At 45.7% G+C, this 22,176-nt stretch overlaps 1 protein-coding gene across 1 annotated transcript in view; it reads right to left on the bottom strand.

Moving 5' to 3' along the window:
• ZSWIM6 (zinc finger SWIM-type containing 6) overlaps positions 1-22,176 on the bottom strand; it is a 357,080-nt gene that overhangs the window by 15,667 nt on the left and 319,237 nt on the right. The window contains exons 10-11 of the mRNA XM_029576468.1: positions 20,353-20,488; positions 7,668-7,825 (exon numbers count right to left, since the gene is read on the bottom strand). Of these exons, the coding sequence (XP_029432328.1) occupies positions 7,668-7,825; positions 20,353-20,488 (294 nt within the window). The remainder of the gene's footprint in view (positions 1-7,667; positions 7,826-20,352; positions 20,489-22,176) is intronic.

Below are 22,176 nucleotides of genomic sequence, written 5' to 3' on the forward strand. Positions count from 1 at the left end.
GAACAAATAAAATCCAGGGGCCTCCGGTGGAGGAGTTGGGTTCACAACTGAAAAAGGTTGCGCAGGATAGACTGGCCGAATTTGCTATCTCGTTGGCCATCCCTGTCCAGACAATGTGCAGTGAAGGTGTGAAGGGAACTCCATGTTGCAGCTCTGCAAATCTCTCCCATTGGAACTGCATGCAGGTAGGCCACGGAGGTTGCCATAGCCCTTACGAAGGGCACCGTAGCAGGACACTCTAGGTGCAGGCCCGCCTGGTCATAGCAGAAAGAGATAGTCTGCTATCCAGGTGGAAAGAGTCTGCTTGGTAACATCCCTGCCCAGCTGATTGGAATCAAACGAGATAAAGAGCTGGGTGGACAGCCTGTGGATCGCCGCACAGTCTAGATAGAAGGCCAGGGCCCTCTTGCAATCCAGTGTGTGTAGAGCCTTCTCCTCCAGACCAGCATGAGGCCAGGGGAAGAAAGTAGGCAGTACAAGAGACTGGTTAAGATGGAAATCTGTAATCACCTTGGGCAGAAATGAAGGGTGCGTACGCAAAACCACCCTGTCATGATAGAACCTAGTACAGGGCGGATAAGTCACTAAGGCGTGCAAGCTCACTGATCCTGCGTGCTGATGTGACTGCTTCCAGGAAAACTCTTTCATGACAAATGGTATGCACCTATGGTGCTGAGGTGCACCTGTACAGAGTTAATTTTAAGACCCGCCTCTGAGAGGCATAGAAGATAGTTTAGGTGGTGTAGGATAGGGCAAGAGAAGGGATCGAGACCCTTCTTCTTGCACCATACGATGAACCTCTTCCACTTCAACACATAAGACTTCCAAGTGTACAGCTTCCCGGAAGCCACCAGAACCCTGGTCACATCCTCTGATAGAGCCAGAGGTTGTATGATCAACCTTTCCTCATTCATGCGGTAAGAGACAGGGCACAGAGGTTGGGATGGCACAGTATAATCTGGTCCTGGGAGAGGAGGTATGGAGCCGTCCCCAGAGGGATTGGGTTCCACCTGGCCAGTTGCTGCAGAAGCGGGAACCATACCTGTTGTGGCCAATGCGGGGTGATAAGGATCATGGATTCCCCATCTTGGCAAAGTTTCAGGAGAGTCTTCAACACCAATGGAAGAGGCGGGTAGGCATACAGGAGGCCCGTCCCCCAATAGATCGCAAAAGCGTCCGTGGGCGGCACGTCATCCGTTTTGGTCAGAGAGCAGTATTGGGGCACCTTCACATTGTTGGGAGAGGCGAACAGATCCACATCCGGGGTTCCCCAGAGAGGGAAGTGCTGATCCGCTACCTCCTGTTTCAGAGTCCACTCGTGAGGTTGGAAAGTGTGGCTCAGGGTCCAGCTCCAGATTTGCACTGCCTCCTGATTCAGGAGGAAGGACCTGGTACCTCCCTGCTTGCTGATATAACACATGGCCACTTGGGTTGTCTATCCGAACATGGATGACTGTTGGCCAAGCGATCCCAGAAAGTCCATAGGGAGTACCAGATCGCCCTCAATTCCAAGAGGTTTATCTGGCACTGCGACTTCCGCGCGGTCCAGAGACCCTAGGTACGGAGGCCATCGACATAAGCTCCCCACCCCAGGAGGGATGAATCCGTAGTCTGCACAACCTGAGGCGAGAGTGCGTGAGAGGAGACATCCACCAAGACAGGGAGGTCCTGAGTGGTGGAGACATCTGAATAGAGGCCTGGAGGCCCTGGGTGGCCTGTCAACACTGGGAGCATGGGGACCACTGGGAGCGTCACATATGGAGACGGGCGAAAGGAATGACATGCATGGCCACGACCATGTGTCCAAGAACTGTAACATGCGCCATGCCAAACCCAGTCTGCTTGCCTGGATTTTCCTTGCCAGGGAGGCCAATGCCCATGCTCTGTCGTAAGGCAGGAAGGCCTTGGCTTATAATGCGTCCGGCCCCGGGATGGGGGCTGATGCATGGGTTTTAGACCATTTTACCTTCCTGAGCACAGACTCAACCACCACCAACTGGTGGGGAAGCTGACGCTTTTCGAAGCCTACAGCCTGCTGCTCTAGGTACATCCCATTGGCCTTCCAGCTGACCAGTGCAACAGAGAGTGGGGTGTTCCCATAGTCTGAGAAGCAGGTCCTGGAAGATCTCATACACCAGCACCACTAAGACCTCCTTCAGAGCATCAACAAATTGGAGGATCTCCAGCATTTTATGGCGGGCATCCTCTTCCGTCATAAGCTGGAAGGGGATAGATTCGGCCATCGCATGGACAAACCCAGCAAAGGTTAAATCCTCCGGAGGAGAACAGTCACTCCTCCGTAGGGGAAGGATCCAACGGAAAGTTATCTGAATCCACTGATGAGGCATCAGTGGTATCCTGGCCCCAGGGGTCATATGTTCCTTCGGGCTCCTTGAGACCACACAGAGAGGGGGGGGGGGGGGTGCGGAGCCCCGGGCATGGCCTTACGCATAGGAGCTGGAAGGCTCGGGGGAACCAAGGGACCCAGAGGGGTGGGGGGCCCTGGGGGCGCCAAGCGTGGCGCCAAGGGATTTCGAGATGCAGATATCACCGAAGGTCCATCACCTGAGGAGTCCAAGAGGACCAATTTGGATGCCTTGTGCTTCGGGGCCCTATGGGGCACCGAAGGATCGCAAGGCACAGGAGTCAACTGGGTTGGGAGGACACAGAGGACGATGTCGAGGCAGTCCAACAACGGTTCCAGCCCAGTCACTGCAGTTGGCATCAGTGCAGGAGCCGGACTAGAGGGCGTCGGCAAAAGCACCGGAATTGAGGAATGCACTGGCATCGGTAGCGGGGCCACTAGCACCCACTCGTGCAAAGCATGTTCCACCGCCAGACATACCCGATGTTCCAACTCTTCTTGGAAGGCCTCGGATGACAGTGGAGGCTGAGAGGGGAGTACTGGGCCTAACTCCTCCTTGTGGCCCCAAGTAGGGTCGATGTCCGGCACCAGAATCAGTATTGACGGCTCCAGACCACCAACTTCGAGGGAGAATGGGGCCTCATCGCGTCTAGGCAGCTTATGCAGCAGGGCGACCGGCCCGGACAGAGACCGGTGCCAATGTTTGCGAGATCTCCTGTGGTGCTCTGCCCGATCCTTGGAGCCACCCTGTTCCAAAAGCTTCAGAGGAGGGGTGGTAACTGGGGATCAAGGGTAATCTGTTCCCCTCGGTCCTGAGGGTGCCAATGCTGGTGTAGAAGGGTCAGACTTACCCGAGCCAAAGACATTCTCCATCTTATCCAGTCTGGCCTGCTGGCTGACCTTCGGGTTTCATCTGAGCACACAATTCGCAGCCACGGACATTATGCGATGCCCCCAGGCAGAGGATGCTCACTTCATGTGGATTCGTCAGGGACATAGTCCAGGGGCATCGGTGGGTGCCAGAGGCTACCATGAGGCACGTAGAGACCACAAGGGCACGACGACCAGCGGATATGAAAGGAGGAAGAAAATTTTTCACCAACTGCAAAGAACCCGAGGGGACAGGACCCAGTGCAGGGAAAAAGGCAAAAAAGGAAAAAAATTATTCACGAGAGAGAGAGTTTTTCTCTAAAAGGCATGAGCTCCACCTTCACGAGACGACAATTCTGCGGAAAAGAAAGGATTGAAGACAGGCCCCCACATGGACGCAGGGATGAAGGCATGCTGGGCATGCTCAGTGTGCCAGCCAAAGTTTCTAAAAACTTTGACAGAAGTTTTTCGTGCCGGGCTCCATCTGATGATGTCACCCATGTGTGAGGACTACCATCCTGCTTCTCCTAGGAGAACCAATACAGCTATCAGAACTCTGCAGTATTAACTTTAGTTTGCAATTAATCATGCATAGACACATGACTTTGAATAGAATTTTTCAGACTAGTGAGAGTCTAGTTGCTTACCTGTAACACATTCTCCAAGGACTACAGGATGTCAGTCCTCACACATGGGTGACATCATCGAATGCAGCCTGGCTCAGAACTTTGATCTCAGATTCCAGAGTTTTCAAACATACCTTACTGAGCATGTGCAGATGTAGTTATCACCCTGCTTCCTAGCTTCCTAGGTAGAGTCCCTCAGTCCATGATATAGCTAAATACATGGAGAAACCAAATCCCAGGGGAGGTGGAAAGATTTCATGAGGACTGACATACTACTGTCCTCTAACACCACCTGTTACAGGTAAGCAACTCTGTTTTCTCAGAAGACAAGTAGGATGGCATTCCTCATACATGGGTGATTCCCAAGCTATAGGCTGCTTGTACAGGTCAAAGCAAGGAACCCCACAGTGTTGAAAGCACTTCTCACCCATTTGCCTGTGAGGCAGCCAACCCAAAACAGTTCTAGGCAGGAAAAGAGTTGGGTTCTACAAAAGCAAAGCAAAGAACAGATTGAGACAAATACCCCAATGTGTAGCAGAGGTGCCTAAGGCGAGAGTGTGATGTGAAGTCCAGCGAGAAGCATACTTTGCCTCACAGGACTATTAGTCAGGGTTTTGAATCAGTGAATCCTGACAAGGAAAATACCATATATACTCATAAGTCAATTTCATAGATAAGTCAAGGATATTTTTTGGCCACAAAAATAAGAATTGCTGTGACCCTTAGATAAGTCTAGGGTAAAAACTAGGGGACTTATGACTATCCCTGGTGGCTTCACTCCTCTATCGACAGGAGTTGTTGTGGCTCAGATGGGTCCTCCATCCTCCCTCACAGGATCCCAATGTTGCGCTTTGAACCACGCGGTTCTAAGTGCATCAATCAGGCTCTGGCAGAAATCATGCAGTCCAGGTATGTGGAACAATGGTTGCATTAACCAAGATCTCCCTGTCTGCAGACAGGGTTATCTTTAAAAGGGGGAATTATAGCTTGCAAGCCACTGCAACAAAAGTGTAATACCTCTGTTGTAGGGTCCCTCGTCCCACAACTCACGCAGCCATGGATATGGAGAGAGGTTGAAAGGCATACTTGTCATCTGGGATGCAAATGGACCAGGAGGAGGAGAAGGAGGAGGTAGAGGCATCACTGGAACTCTCTCGGAGGCCTGAGGGAGCTTGGTGCTCGGCACTGATAATTGTGGAGAACGCCAAGGATGCCCGGGTTCAATAGAAGTTGATGCCTCCTCTCCGTGGGGTCGCTTCAGAGGCATCACGGTGGTCGCTGGTGCTGACCCAAGCCCGGTACCATGCAACAACACTGACCGGTGATGATTCAGAGATTTCCCTCAGTGCTTGGCCTAGTCTTTCCCCGGCGCAGAGGATGGAGACAACAACACCGACGACAGCCTATCTCCGGCCCCTCTTTCTTGAGAGGTTCTGGTGGAGCAGTGGACAATGATGGATCCCACGGCCCTTAAGTGTCGATGCACCCGACGCCGGAGTCGAAGGATCTGATTTTTTGGAACCAAAAAACTTCTCCATTTTATCTAAACAGGCCTGACGGCCCTTAGGGAGTCATTTGATCGCAAAAACGACATCCCCAGATGTCGTGCGATGCCCCCAGGCAGAGGATACAGACGTCGTGCGGATCCAAAATGGATATGGTCCGCGGGCACCAGTGAAACCAACACCATAAAAAAGAGCTGGCAAGCGGTCGATGACCAGCAGACACCGAAGAGTGACACTGCTAGGAATCGACCACAAAGAATGAGGAAAAAAAATAACTTACACCCTAGAGGAACTGATGGGGGGGGGGGGGGGGGAAGAAGAGGGACCCAGTGCAGACAAGTCGAAAAGATGACCAGGAAACAGAGCTCTACAACCAGGAGGCAAAAGCTGCACAGAAAAGAAGAGATTGAAGTGGGACCCCGCATGGATGCATGGTAGTGGCATCCGTGCCAGGCTTCATCTGATGACACCCCATGTATGAGCACTACTATCCTGTTTGACCTAGGAGAACAATTAAAATCACAACATCCCGGTACACCATAAAGGAACAAATCTTAATTCTGACGACGTTTGTTTTGCATATAAGACATTGAATGTGGAAAAGCAAGTCCATACCTGCTATGCATTACCTTGAAAAGTCAATGACCCTATGAGTGATGCATCCTTAAATGTGTCAGAAGCATAACTATCTGTGACTTGGGCTTACAACAGCCATTTGAAATAAGGCTACCAGCATAAATTCCACGCTGGCAGCTACCAAGTAGCAGCTGCCCACTCCAGTTTATGACACTATTTGGGTTACACAACCAAAATACCTGCACGCATGAACGAGAGCAAATCCACGGGGTGACACAAGGAAATAAAATGGGACATTTAGAAACTTGTGCCTTACAACAGAAAATGAACATTAGAAAAAAAAAAAAAGAATGAAAGTGTTCTGTAACCACTGCAGAGTAAATAACTTTGGTTGACCTTAAAAAACCCTCCTCCTCTCATCCTCTAATATATATCTATTAACTCAACAGAAATAAGTTTGTTTTCATTTATAATAGTAAATTGCTGAATAGCTCTTGCTGCTGTTAGCTTGGAGAATGCTAAAACCAGTATTGATTTAAGAGCTCTAAATATGGTGTTTCTCTACTCTTGGGTTTATACATCCTCACTTATTTCTCTCTCAGTAAAACAAATACATTGCCCTAGACCTGAACTCTGCACATTTAAATACCATCCAAGTGGCTGAGCAACTCAGCTCAGATGTACACTGTAAGCAACAGGGTAGAATTTGCTCTGAATCTTTACCCTGGACGGTTTTGCTGCTTTGAACTAGGATCTAACTAAACCTATTTGAGAATAAGCATTAATGAGCAAGTACATCGCAGTTTCAGGAAAGCAAACAGCTGAATACTTGGAATGTACTTTTGTTCTGGAGAGAGACAAAATCAACGATATTTGTTGTTCCCCTTCATGTCGTTTTCAAAGCAAAACAAGAACTTGCTTCTTTCATTTTAACTTGCGTTGAAATCATTTAGCTCATATTTAAAATGGAAAAAAAGAAATGGTTGCCATGAGGCCCAGGTGAATGTTCCAGTGTCTTTTTTTTTTTTTTTTTTAACACATTTAAAGCTCCCCCTTCCCTTGTACTTCACTAGCTCTACTAGTTTCCCCCTCTAGCCTCCAAACCTCTCCCCAACTTTTCAAATCTCCTCTCCCAGTGTCCTCATCCCTTGCATCACTCCAGGCCCCTCCAACCTACCCCAATACCACCTCTGGTCAAAATAGGGCAGGAGCGATCCCCAATTGCTCCTGCCCCATATAATAAAATAGAACTGGCTGACCATTTTGGAGTACAGTGCCAGCGGGGCAGGAGCAACTGCAGATCACTCATCTACTTTTGACCATGGAGATCCTTAGGGTTGAAGAGGTCCAGAGTGAAACAGGGAAGTGGGGGGAGGGGAGGGTGGGCAGGCTTAGAAGGTTTGGGTGGGGGAAGGGTTATGAGCCAGGAGACTGGGTTAGGAGGCCAAGGGTATTGGTACAGCTAGTGATGTGCAGGGGTAGGGTGGGGAGCTTTAAATGTATGCAAAACATGTGGTACTGGGGCATTCACTTGAGCCTTACAGCCCCTGTTTTGTTTATTCCTTATATATTACACATTAAAATTAAAAAAAAAAAAATGAGAAGAACCGGAAATGAAAATTAATCAAACTAAAAGACATAATAAAAAAAGTGTTTTGCCTATACCCCTTAATGAAAATAATGTACATTCACTAATAATTACTGTTACTTATGAGGGTACTATACCTTTGGCTGCTGTTAGCATGGTTGATGCTAATTCGCACTGCTGGGATTCAATGTGACTTAGGGTGAACCAACGGGGATACCGATTTGGAACAACTGAAGCAATGTGGTGCGGGCGAGACATATCTCCTGAGGGAGCCGCAGATTCCAATACTAGTAACCTGTTAAGACAGGAAGACAGGGTTTCTTCAGTGCCGCTATACAGTCATTAGCATCAAGATGATCAGCGAGACAAGGCAACCAGCAAGGAATAGCTGGCTGGTCTCCAAAAAAATTACATCCGTTTCAGCTCTAAAATCCAGAGAAAACTGGTGCTCATGCCACATCTTAAGGTCAGTTTTTCAAAACCTCATTAGCAGTTAATGTCCCAATTGCTGAGAGGTTATTCTTCTTAAAAATCATTAGTAAAATAAGAATCTAAAGGAGAATCAAGTGATTTCACAATAAAGCCTCAGTGCTATCCTTAAAAAAAAAATCAAAAAAAAATCTGCTTCTGAGCCCCAAAATGCTGATCCACAGCAACATTAAAGGCTCTGGCTCAGAAGTCCTCAACCTGTGGACTGAGGTGCAAAATAAGTTACAGAAAGCTTGCAAGTAAACCAGGTTGCTGGCAATCAGGTCGATACAGTAACGTTGAGTTAAAGATTCCCCGTCTGTAACGTGCTGGGAGCGCACAATACAGACGAGTAAGGCCATCCAGCGATACAGTCTCCAGTTTCACGCGTCCTTAGCGCTTCCTAAACCCTTTCCTAAACCCTTTCCGCACCCAGCATGTAAATGAACGAAAAAGCTGTATAATGAAGGAATTAGCTATTCCCCTGCGATACTGTAACGGGCGCTGATATTATCTCCTCCGTAACCCGCTGTTCTGCCGCGGCCTTAACCTGCTAGTTTACCGCCTCCCCCTAGTAGGAGTTAGTGTAGTGTAGTGTAGTGTAAAAACATTGCTTACCCGCCCTGGTCCCGTCCGGTCTCCTGCAGCCCCGTCCGGTCCCCTCCTCCCGAAGCAAAAAAAAAAACCAAACGAAAAAGTAGCAAGGCTCGGGCCTGCTACGGTAAGTGTAAAAAGTGTAAAAAGTGTAAAAAACAAAAAACCTGTGTGTTATATAAAAAAATAAAACAATTTTAAATACCTGTCGGAGGGCCGTGGGTCCAGGCGGCCGGTGGGCAGCCATCAGCGGCATCCGGTAGTCCCTTCTCTCTTCCTCCCGATTTCGCACGGGCATTCATCCAGACAGAGGGAGCCGACGGCGAACGACCTCTGGCTCCCCCTGCCTGGATGAGCGCCAAAATCGCACGGGCGGGTCGGCAGCAGGGGGGGGGGGGGGGGGGGCGGCAGCAGGATCCGGGAGCGGCGGGTAGGCAGCAGCGGGGTCCCGGGGGGCAGCGGCAGCAGGATCCAGGGGCGGCAGTGGCAACGAGATCCGGGGGGCGAGTAGCGGCAGCGTGTTCGATCGGGCAGGTAGGTGGGAAAGAAAGATGGCCGCCTGCACGGGGGAAAGCGGCAATTGGCCGCTGAAGACGTGACGTCACACCCCGTGACGCCAAACGTCGTGACGTCACGTCTTCAGCGGCCAATTGCACGCTTTTCCCGTGCAGGCGGCTATCTATTTTTTGCCACCTACCTGCCTGTCCGATCGAACACGCTGCCGCTACTCGCTCCCCGGATCTCGCTGCCGCCCCTGGATCCTGCTGCCGCCCCCCCCCCTGCTGCCGACCCGCCCGTGCGATTTTGGGAGAAGGGACTACCGGATGCCGCTGATGGCTGCCCGCCGCCCACCGGCCGCCTGGACCCACGGCCCTCCGACAGGTATTTAAAATTTTTTATTTTTTTATATAACACACAGGTTTTTTGTTTTTTTACACTTTTTACACTTTTTTACACTTCCTGGTGCCTGTCATTTCAAATGTCATTTGAAATGACAGGTACCAGCGCACCCAGGTTACTGTATAGGCGCTGTTACAGCGCCTATACAGTAAAATGGGTTGCGCGGGCATAACCCTTCCCTAACGCTTCACAGCCGCGGCATGCATTTGCATGCGATTAGAAGAGAGAATCAGGCGTTAGGTCAGGAGAACTGTGCGTGCGGGGAGGAAGGGTGCGCCTGACACTGCCACACTGTTTTTACCGCGGCCTTACTGTATCGAGCCGAATGTTAGATGACAATGCCAGAAAATGTTGAAAAACACAAGTTTTATGACCAACACCATATAAAATTCAGAGGCAGAACGTTTGTTGGAAGGGGTGGGAGTGTGGAAATTACCACTTGAAATCTAATTTCTCTTAAGACAAGCCCTGGGATCTTCTTGCAGGTTTCAAATGGGTGGCAATTACTCCACCTCAATGCAATCAATTAAAGATAAGGGGGAAGAAATATGGAGAAAGCATTTATTCTTTTAAACCCTTCTGGTTACAGTCATGTGTGCAGGGCAAGTGTATTAGATGGAAAGATAATTATGGATGAACTTAGCTACAGCAATTAGCCAAAAGCAACCTGAAAATCCATTTCATTGGCTTTAAAGCTAAAAACTAGATTAGACAGATCTACTAGACCAGGGACGGCAAACTCCAGTCTTTGAGTGCCAAACAGGCCAGGTTTTCAGGATATCCATAAAGAATATGCATTTGCATGCACTGTCTCCACTGTATGCAAATCTCTCTCATGCATATTCATTAAGGATATCCTGAAAACCTGGCCTGTTTGTGGCACTTGACGACTGGAGTGCGTCATTCCTGTACTAGACGCTAGTTTCTGGGATGAATTTTCAAAACGTGTGTGTAAGTAGCGTGTACTCGCATAAATGCTATTTTATAAACATCAAAAGCATGTGCGTAGTTTTGATCTCATATGCATATTGACATGCAATACAAAGGGGCAGTCTAGAGGAGCTCGGGGGTGGGGCCAAAAGGTATTTTATAAAAGAGAATTACGCATGCATATTTGTCAATTTATTCCAGTAATTTTACATCTAATTATTTAGCGCAATTGATATCAAAGTAGTCTATTATTTACTATTGGTTGGGGGGAAGGTCTGGGTGAGCTGGGGAGAGTTCAGAGTGAATAACTAGGAGGGCCTGGATGAGCCGGAGAAGGACTGGGTGAACTGGTAGAGGTTTCAGAAAACTGATTTCAATCACACTTGCATGTTTTAAAACATGCAGACTTCGAAGCGTAAACAGAGTTTTACTCAAGCAAGTCAATTTTTTCTGCATGTAAAATATACGCACTTATGTTTTTAAGATTGAGGTGTGAACTTTTCTTACCTATGTACTACAGATATCTGCGCATACGGAGACATACGAATATCTTATAACCTGCGTATACCTGATATATGCAGGTCTCCGTGCAGCCATACTTGCACGTATATGGAGCCACAGAGTTGTTACCCTTCTCTCTGTAGCACCTCTGCACTTCCATGTCCTGGTGCTACTGAACTACCAAATGTTCCATCTCTGCCACCAAAAAGTAGGAGAAGCAGCACCGCATACCATGTTAAGACTCTGATTAAGTCTCCATCCTCATGAAAATAAAATATATAGGGGTGGATTTTCAGAGCCCTGCTCGCGTAAATCCGCCCAAAACCGGGCGGATTTACGCGAGCAGGGCCCTGCGCGCCGGTGAGCCTATTTTACATAGGCTCACCGGCGCGCGCAGAACCCCGGGACTCGCGTAAGTCCCGGGGGTTTTCGGAGTGGGCGTGTCGGGAGGCGTGTCGGGGGGGCGGGGCCGGAGCGCGCGGCGTTGCGGGGGCGTGTCGGCAGCGTTTTGGGGGCGGGTACGGGGCGTGGCTACGGTCCGGGGGCGTGGCCACACCCTCCGTACCCGCCCCCAGGTCGCGGCCCGGAGCGCAGGAGGCCCGCTGGCGCGCGGGGATTTACGCCTCCCTCCGGGAGGCGTAAATCCCCCGACAAAGGTAGGATGGGGGTTTAGACAGGGCCGGGGGGGGGGGGGTTAGGTGGGGGAAGGGAGGGGGAAGGTGAGGGGAGGGCAAAGGAAAGTTCCCTTCTAGGCCGCTCCGATTTCGGAGCGGCCTAGGAGGGAACGGGGGTAGGCTGCGCGGCTCGGCGCGCACAGGCTATACGAAATCGATAGCCTTGCGCGCGCCGATCCAGGATTTTAGCCGATACGCGCGACTACGCGCGTATCTACTAAAATCCAGCGTACTTTTGTTTGCGCCTGGAGCGCAAACAAAAGTAGGCTGTTCGCGCTCGTCTGAAAATCTACCCCATAGTATTCACTTTTGAAAATGTGTAAGTCTAATTACTATTACGTTTCCAGCAATTTAAAAGTTATATTAGGCTGCAGGTGGCCTGAGTATCAGATCTCTGGGTTTTCTGTTCTGTCATACTCTGATGTATTATAATAACCATAACCTTACACAGACACTATGCTTAGGAAATCATCCAATTTTCTCATAAAATGCCTAAAGCAGATGCATATATAACACCTTGATAGGCATGACCCATAATTTGGCCACCCAAAACAGTTCATTAGACTAAAACTTAAATATCAGTTTTTATAGCTTCAAATGTAGTTTTCCTGCATTTTCCATATTACCGGACGTAAACATGTCTGTCTAATCCATATACTGAACCCTTTAGCATTTATAAGCAAACAACATCCTCCATCTCCCTCCAACAGCAAACAATTTCAGCCCACTTTAATCATCCATTAGATGGTAAAGGTTTCATTGCTCTAATTTAATTATTCTCTGTACCGTTTCTAGCACTTCTATATCCTCTCTTAAGTATCCCTTTCTGAGCATGTAATGGCGAGAAACCTTTCTTTCTTTAAGATATTGTATAGCAAGCACATGATAGCTAACATGCTCTGTGTTGCTTGGGTAGCTGTTAGTCACACTGCCATCAGCTTGAAATCATATTCCAGCTTCCTGTTTCCCTTGCAGCTGTCCTAGCAATGCCAGAGATCAACTGGAAACTCAAGCAGGACGCTTTAAGTGGGGCCAAAAAGAGCTTTGAACGGCAGCCCCCTGTGGATTTTGATCTCATTTGCCAGTCTATTAAATGACAAATTCTCAGTTAATCTTACAAGTAGTTATACCGTAGCAACAGCTAAACAACTTCTAAAAAGCTTCAAAGTGCTACAAGGTTAGAAAGACACACTTAAAACATGACATGCGCAATCAAGACAAGGAGCCCAAGAGATTGTATCAGCATTGGTAGCCCAATGATCAACAATCACTAGATCATTTTCAGTAGTAAACTGTGCTAATTTACCAGCCAGCCTCAGCACAGAAACCTGCTTCCACTGCCTTGATTTTGTCTAAAATGGTGCTTATCTGCTATTTGCCCAAACCAACAATCTATTCAAGTTCGTCTCAAATTTCTAATAACTACAGCTCATTTCTGTAACAACTGCAACACATCAAGATTTTATATATGCGCTCCTAGACTAATCGTGTATATTAAAAACAGACTGAATTCTGTTTCCTGTTCACCTCCACTTCCTATTAAAAAGCTCTTCACCATTATTTGCAATGTGTATGCATCTAACCAATTTCTGATTCCCTTTCTTCTACCCCCACATAATTGTCATTCTAACCTTCTTCAGAAAGTTACAAGTGCACTGTCAAATGCTTTAGCAAAATCCAAGTATATAATACAACTCTATTTCAATGGTTTCTATTCTCTGTATCATTAAAAAAAAAATTCTACTAGAGCCCTATTTTTCTTTTTCGTAAGACAGTGCTATTTGCTTCATTAATTATTCCAGTTGTCATACTACAAATCTTAAACTGAAAGCTCAACATTTACCAAGTTGACATTTTTTAAAGGCAAAATCCCCAAGATGGCCGCTGAGCTGTGAGGTTGTGAGGGCTTCGCTCCCGGGAGAAGGAGATTTCTACACGAGCAATTCTCACAAAAAATTTTTTCCTTGGAGATTATAATGCCTCATTCTAAGAGGAAGGCTCGTGTCCGTGAGATTACCTCTACACCGGAACATTTTCTACAACCAAGGATAGATGAAGCCTTTACGAGGACGCCAATGATGAACCCGGAAGAATTGGTCGCTGGGGCAGACAGAGAGCAGCTGCCGAGCCTCCTGACCTCGGAGATCTCGTTAAGCCCGGGATTTCCAACATTACCGGAGCCACCCAGGAAACGCTCTGTGAGTGCAGAGGCACTCGGGCAGTCTTTTCTGATGGCGAGTGGTAACCAGAGAGGAGTGGAGGGAACACCCTCGGAGAACCTGAGTTCGGCAGGTTCCAGGAACCACTCTGAGCAGGCACAACAACGCCCGGGACAGCAGAAAGATGGCGAAGGACTCCTGGAGGTAGGAATCAAGATGGATAATCTAACCCCACTAACCACCTCAGTCCTAGCTCCCTCGTTGGAGGAGATTAAGAATATTTTAATTACTATGAAGAAGTCTATAAACACTTTGCTAATTCTGAATAATCCTGAGTATAATCCATATGATTCTGAAGCCTTTATTCTCATGTTTTCAAATATATGCATATCTATTTTTCTTCAAATACTGATACCCAAAATATTCCCTTTCTAGCTTGTCTACTAGAAGATTCAGAGATATTTCTCCTTTTTCTTTTTTGCAGTTTTACATATTTTACAAAGAATACTTTGCTCAGCAATACAGAAACAAATATATTCACAATTTTCCATCAACATCAAAACAAATCAAATTATTCTTTTTTTTTAGCCATAATCTGTATCTTTGAGGGGGAAGAAATGAAAAAAAGGGAGTCTGAAAGGAAAATATTATTTCAAACAAACCTATGCTTTAACAAGCTACATAGATCCGGCGATGCTCTCTGCATTGGTGGTGGGGTGGAGGGGAAATAGGGCTGGAGGGTACTGGAAGCCAAGAGTAACAGGTGTGAGAGAGAAAAAGGAAGAAAAAAAAAAAAGGGCTGTTCAGTCTTCTTCTGCCATCATTTCTATGTTTCTATAGATTACCACCATTAACAAACTGACCTACTGTTCTACTTGATCCTCTATAGCAGAGGAAGTTAACATAACCCTCTTTCTAGAATCTAGGAACACCCTTAGTTGTTCTGGGGCATTAAATATATATAAATCCTTTTTATAGGTAACCACACACTTGCATGGATATCTAAGAAGAAACTTTGCCCCTAGTAAATTGGATTCCTGTCTCATCGAAAAAGGCTTTCCTCCTCTCTTGCGTTGCTTTAGGTAGATCGGGGAAGATTTGGACACGCTATCCCATAAAACTTTCTCCCATATGATGAAAATAAGATTTCATCACCAAACTCACATCTGATTCTATTACCAAAGAAACTAGTAATGTCGTTCTCTCAAATATTTCAACTGAAGATTCCAAGAACTCTGTCAGATTATTTAAATCAAACTGTGGTACATTTCTCTCTCCAGATCTAATATATGACAGAAAATAGACTTTGTTCACAGATGGTAAAGTTTCACTTGGTATTTTTTAACACTTCTAGCATGTATTTTCTCAGTGTTAATTGAGGCCGTTCCCCTATAATATTAGGGAAATTCAGAATTCTTATATTTAGCCTCCTCAGTCTATTCTCTGAGCTCCACTTTTCTATTAATCACTTGTTTGACTTGAATTAACATGTAGCAAATGTTCTGCTTCGACTTTACCTCCTGTTGTAATTCAAATATCTTGTTGGTGTTTTCCTGCAATAAGGTATCATGTTCCTGGGATACTTTGTCCAGCTTCCCAGACAACAAATTCAGCTAACTCGTTAGCCCCTGAAACATGGGGCCATAGGAGGCAACCAATTTCCACAGAGAATCAAGAGTTACTGTGTCTGGTTTCTTGAAATCCTTAATAACCAGGTTCCCCATCTGCCCTCCTAGATCTTCTACAAAACTTTGACCCGCAGCTTCCTCTGTTTGAGGGAACTCACCACTTCTATCAGGGCCTAGTGGAGTCAAAGTTGTCGTTCTCTTAACGCGTGCAAGGCGTCCCAAAAGGGGGGCACCATACAATATTTAAATTAGGTGGTCACATTAGCAAGGATGCGCTAGGACCCTAACACATCCTTGCTAACGAACCCAGGATCAGCTGCGCCCTCCCAGCAAGGGTTCGGGACCTCTGACAAGCAAAACAACCCAGTAACGATGCTCCGAGTGAAACCCGCCTGCAAATGGCACTTTTATCGCTGGTTTGCAAAGCCCACGGGCTCTGGCTGCTACACAGAACCGAGGAGCGTGTGGAAGCGCAGCGTTGCCTGGCGAGAGCTGCTACAGTGACTGCCATACACCGGTCATGCCGGTTTTCGTGACTGCCGTACGGAAGTAAGGGAAACAGATGCCGGGTTTATCGGCGTCTGTTTCGACCAACTTACCGGCTCTGGCCAACAACACAGCCGCAAGTTCCCTGGCATCTCCTGCCACCTGAAGGAGGGCTTGGTGAGCACGACCCTGCTCAAAGGTCAGTACAGCTTCCATGAGCTGCGCAGTCTGACCCGCCGCACCATCCACACCATCAGCTTCTGCCCTTACGTCACGAAAATAGACGCCGAAAAACTCGGTGTTGGTTTTTAATCGGCGTCTGTTTTCCTTTGCGGTAGACAGCCATGAAAACAGATGCTGAAAAACTCGGGGTTGGTTTTCAGCGACCTGGTCACGAAAACCAACGCCGGGTTTATCGGCGTCTGTTTTCGTGTGATGGGCCAGATCGTCAATTTTTTTAAAATTTTTTATTTTTATTCTATTTTCGATGTGCACATCTATTAACGCCTGCTCCTGGCATGTAATATTTGTTTGTTCATTATATAACATGCTTACATGCGAAACGAATGGACGCACAAAAATTAACAAATGCACATCCCTACTCTATACCAACATCTTCTATTGCAGTATAATTTTTGTAGATTGTAATAGCTTTCATTGGACCAATTAAATAGCTCATGTATATTTTCATGTTATCTGAGAATATGAAGGGAGAGGGGGGACTTGGTCATGCACTACAGAATTTTCTTTTATTGCTCTAATGACAAGTATTCATTACAAAGATTCCATTTTCCAAGACCAACATGGCTACTAGAACATTACTATTTACTAGGTACAACAATGTGCACGGGACAATAATTTCCTCTTTATGTACAGCCATTTCTATATTCAGTTTTGTATATGTTTCTCATACATCCATTTCTGCATTAGCAATAATTTACTTTATTTCTCTGCATTCTGCTTCTTTTTGGTGATAGGGATAAAGAGAGGCGGCTGGAAATAGCAGGGTGGATAGCCTCGCCTCACTGGTGAGAATACTGATGGAGAATCTGCTGAAAGAAAGGATAGCGAACTATCTATAATCCAGTAGGTTGCTGAACCTGAGGCAGCATGGATTCACCAGGGGAAGATCTCGCCAGACAAACCTGATTTTTTTTTTGTCTGGCTGACTAGAGAGTTGGATCAAGGAAGAAAGCTTGATGTGATTTACTTGGATTTCACTAAAGCTTTTGATATGGTCCCACATAGGAGGCTCGTGAATAAACTAAGATTGGGAGTGGGCGCCAAAGTGATGGAGTGAATTACAAACTGGTTGACTGACAGGATTCAGCGTGAGATGGTAAACAGAACCTATTATGAAGAGTAACAATGTTAAGTGGAGTGCCCCAGGGATCGGTTTGGGTCTGGTTCTGTTCAATATCTTTGTGAGCGACATTGCAAAAGGGATAGAATGTAAAATGTGTCTATTAACGGATTATACTAAGACATGGATATGTCTGAAAGAGCAGAGAATAAAAAGTGATTTAAGAAAGCTGGAAGAGTGGTCGAAGATTTGGCAGCTAGGATTCAATGCCAAGAAGTGGGGTGTGGTAATCCAAAAGAGCTGTATGTGATGTGGGGTGAAAGACTAATGTGCACAGACTGGGACAGGACCTTGGGCTAATAGCATCTGGAGGTCTGAAGGCAGCGAAGCAACGTGAAAAGGTGACAGCTAAAGCCAGAAGAATGCTGGGCTACACAGAGAAGAACAACCAGCAGGAAAAAGGAGGTGATAATGCCCTTCTACAGGTCCTTGGCAAGGCCTCACTCGCAGGCTGATGCAATACTGTGCGCTTGGCTGCAGTACATGGCTCAACACATGTTCATAACCCTCCCATGCAAAACAGGGGTTAGCGCATCCAAAACGCTCGTTCAATCACGTGTGTAGGTAATAGCGCTCATCACGTGTAAATGCATGTTGATAAGGCTATTATCTATTTCCCCCAATGCAAAAAAAAAGTGTGCCCGACACATTTTCACTCACCAAAATTAACGCGTGCCCCAAGCAGGCATTCATTTTGGAGAAGCCCAAAAAATGTACAGAAAAGCAGAACACACTGCTTTTCTGTACTTCCTCTGACTTAAAATCGTGGCGATAAAAAATTAGAAATGCCCCCCTCCCAAAAAAAAAGGGGGTGCCAGTAGTCAGGTTAGGAAAAGGGACACAATTAATGAGCGTCCATTTTCCTAAGCTGTGGTTGTGCAAAGGTTAGGAAAAGGGACGCTCTAAAATTGAGTGTCCGCTTTCCTAACTGGCTGACAGCCACCTCTCCCGGTCACTCGCTGCCAAGGAGGAGCTAGGGGTGCACAATTTCCCCTAGCGCCTTTTTACCACGACACCCAATTTAAATATTAAATCAGGCGCCCGGGAGAGGTGGATTGGCATGCATTAAGGGAGCGGGCGCTCAGCCATGAGCACTTGTTTAAAGCACGCCGATATTGCATCGGCCTTTTGGAGTACTGTGTTGAGTTCTAGAGCCTGTATCTCAAAAATAAGGACAGGATGGAGGCGATCTACAAGAAGGCAACCAAAATGGTGTGGGATTTGTATTAAATGACTTATGAAGAGAGGCTGAAAGATCTGAATACCCTGGAAGAGAGGAGATGTAGGAGAGAGACGATATAGACCTTCAATACCTAAAAGGTTGTAATGATGCAATAACTTCAAACCTTTTCTGTTGGAAAAGAAACTGTAGAACTAGGGGTCCAGATACAAAACTCCAGAGGGGGGCGACTCAGAACCAACATCAGTTAATATTTTTTCACAGAGAGTGTGGTGGATGCCTGTCATGTTGTTCTGGAAGAGGTGTGAGAATGAAAACAGTAAATGAATTCAAAAGGGCATGGGATAAATACTGTGGATCCCTAAAGACTATAGTTTGGAAATAAAGAAAAGAATACATGGAGGTAACCTGCACGGAGCTGCAGTTACTAACATAAGAAACTTGGACAGAATGAATGGACCATTTGCTCTTTTATTGCCATCACTATGTTACTATCTAAGGTCATAACTGCCACTCCATGCAGGTTACCCCCATGCGTTTTAACGATAGCAATGTTTACAATCAAAATCCAGCAACTGTTGACCCATAAAATTATTGCTAGCAACATTTTTATGAGGTAAGCAACCTTTTTGATAATTCAGACCATGCTGCTTGAACATACTTTGCTTTTGGACTTAGCCACAGAAGCAGCCCTGTGCTTTATCCCTGAAGTCTGCGAAACAGTACTGTGGACCATAAATGTTGAGGTCCAGTGCCGGCTGTCTTCTGAATCCAAGTCCCCTTTTTCCCCTCGCTGTCAAGGCAGAGAGCGATATTGCAGTTGATTCACAATCATCAAGGCTAACTGGTTAAGGATAGTTATCCCCATGCCCTCTGTTAAGGGTATTAATTGCCACTCCATGTAGGTCACCCCCATGCACCTTTTGTTCATTTCCAACCTCTAGCCTTTAGGGGCCCTACAGTGTTTCTCCCATACCCTTTTGAATTTGTTTACTATTCTGAGCACCTACCAATGGTTCTATTACATACTGTTAGATTATGTACCAAATGGTTAACGTTCTGACAGGTGGTGGATGACTGTGATAAACCAGACAAGTAAAGAGACCGAGAGCACAGCATGCTAGACAGACACACCACTCAATCTTCCCTACCTTTGCCTGCTGTATGAGCTCACAAGAACAAACAGGTTGTGTGGGTTTTAACTGTAGGTTTCCATGGTGGTGGTTAGTGATGAATTGTGAAATGACAGTGTAAATGTGGCAACGCCAGCAGATCTGAAGGCCTCATTTAGATCCAGTCAGGCTTATTTATTAGTCCTCACATTTTCAAGAATCTCATTCTCAAAAAGCAATGAATTATTTAGCAAGGTTTCCGCTGAAGCTGGCTTCTGATTAAACACTGCCTGAAACAGTCATCTGATGCAGAATTTCAAATGAAAAATATTCCATTTCTAAATTAGAAATGTCAGCATGCCAATGGGCCAAATAGAATTTTTCCCGCTGGAAAGAAAGTGAACAGCTCTCACACACAAGTTTTCCCTCACAATTTTATAAAGATAGGGTACAATGCTCTCTTTTGCTAAATCAGTTTTATCATTTTTTTGACGAGCTTTAATTCCTTGTTTATCTCCCAGGACTTTCAGTGAAAACATAAATATGAATATACTCATTCCTACTCCTCCCCCCCCCCCCTTCTGTTTTTGTTTGGCTCCCATCTCACACTCCCTATTGCTGTACCTTGGAGACAAGAGGCCTAGTTGGAGATTTAAGTTCATTTTCCAAGCACGGGCCTGGAAATTATTATGCATCAACAGAATACAAAAAAAAAAATAAAAATTAAATAAATAATAATAATAAAAAAAAATATATATATATTTTCCACATCTGAGCAAAAACAGGTTTCTGTCATGCCTCTTCCCTGCTGAACTGTAAATACATACCGCATTGCTCTCAGTGCAATTTTGTATGCCAATTCAGCATCATGAGGTAGGAGCGAGGTGAAGAGATACTTGGCAAATGTGTGCATGGGAACGCTCTCTCGGTGGATGATTTCACCCAAACCGCTATATGGTCCAGCTGTAGAGAAAGCACATATTCCTTATTTGTAAAACGACATAAGAAAAGATCAGTTCTTAGCTGTTCATAAATATTCTACAGTTTAGAGATTTCACAGCCACTGAAAATAGAAAGCAAAGAAAACTTAATATGCATATTTTGTCCAACCACAAAATTCCAGATTTCTTCAGACTGATATGTAAGAGTAGGATGCATTACTGGTGTTAATGCTCACTAAATTTCCATATCTTAATCAGCTGTCCTGCTAGTTGTCAGCAGTAGGTATCCAAGAGGGGAAGGCAAGCTATTAAACCTTTTAAGAAAACTTTTTTTTTTTAAATAAACAAACAAGGTAGCACCATAACATGCAGTATAAAGCTAACATTAACATGCAATCTGAAACAGCACACAGGTGAATCTGTGCTGGGGAACTGTACGCATGTCTTTTGCAGTTTTTAAATGTCCCCTCTTAATTTGTACCTAGCCCTGCGTCCTTGAAATTGAGTGTTTCAAAAATGCAAGATATAAATAAAATAGACAGACTGCATTCTCTGGACGCAAAATAAAAGAAATGGGGCTTTGCTTGCAGCACAAAAATGCAAATAAAATGACAATACATTCAAAAGATATATGCACAGATTAATGCTTCCTACATGCACTATCACATTCAGTTCTATTCTGTTGGGGGCAAAAAACAGGGGCAAATTAGTGAGGGGGCAATGCAGCCTTAAACTGTACTCCGAAGAGTCCCTTCAATGGGAACCAGCAGTCCAAAAAAATCTAACCACAAGGACAAGCACAATGAATCAACTCCCTCCTCCTAATTACTGACCTGTTTTAATAAACTACAAGCCACTAAAAACTTTTTTTTGTTTTTCAGAAAACAAACTGTTACAAGCTCCTTTAAATGTGAGATTGTACATTTTATAAAACCAGATAACACAAACTGCAGAACATATACAGCTATGCATCTATTTTATCTGAATAAAGGATACTTCAAATTAAAATGATGGTAAAAAAAAAAAAAGAGGTCACAATAAGTGGCACCAGAGAAAGCTTAAAGGTGCAGTACCAGCAAATGGTCTTTACAACAAAGTCATCAAGGCCCCGCCCTCCCCACATCCTTTTCCATTCGTTCATTTCATTGAGACAATATTACTTTTTATAGCTACTGAAAGCCCTTGCAAGATTCACAATAGCAGATGTGCTGCATAAATGCAGATACTGCTGTGCCAATACTTCTCAGAACCCGTGAACGCATCTCATCCAGGAGTCTTCCATCTGGGATCAACAAACAGATGGCCAGCACAGAGAAAGAGGGGGATTCGGACTTGCTGACACATGGTAAAATAAAAAAAAAAAAAAAGGAAAACAAATGTGAGGTTCTGCTGGCAGATAACTTCAAATGATTGGGGAAGTTATGCTGGACCTAGTACTGGCAAACAGAGACTATCACCGACCTCATGGTAAGGGGAAAGAAACCCAGTCTCGTAATCATCTTACTGTGTGGCTCAGTATTAGATTCTGACCTAAACCACACTAAGGAGACAGGTACCTGGATTTCTGGAGGGCTGACTTCAAGAGGATTGCTATCGGGCATCCAAGATCTGAAGGGTACCAGTGAACAATAATACTAATTTTCTTGCCCAGTTAAGGATTTTTCAGCAGATACATTCCTAATGTATAGCCTTTTATAGATCATATAGTGG

Source organism: Rhinatrema bivittatum, chromosome 1, assembly GCF_901001135.1.
Source record: "Rhinatrema bivittatum chromosome 1, aRhiBiv1.1, whole genome shotgun sequence".
Taxonomy (NCBI): Eukaryota; Metazoa; Chordata; class Amphibia; order Gymnophiona; family Rhinatrematidae; genus Rhinatrema; species Rhinatrema bivittatum.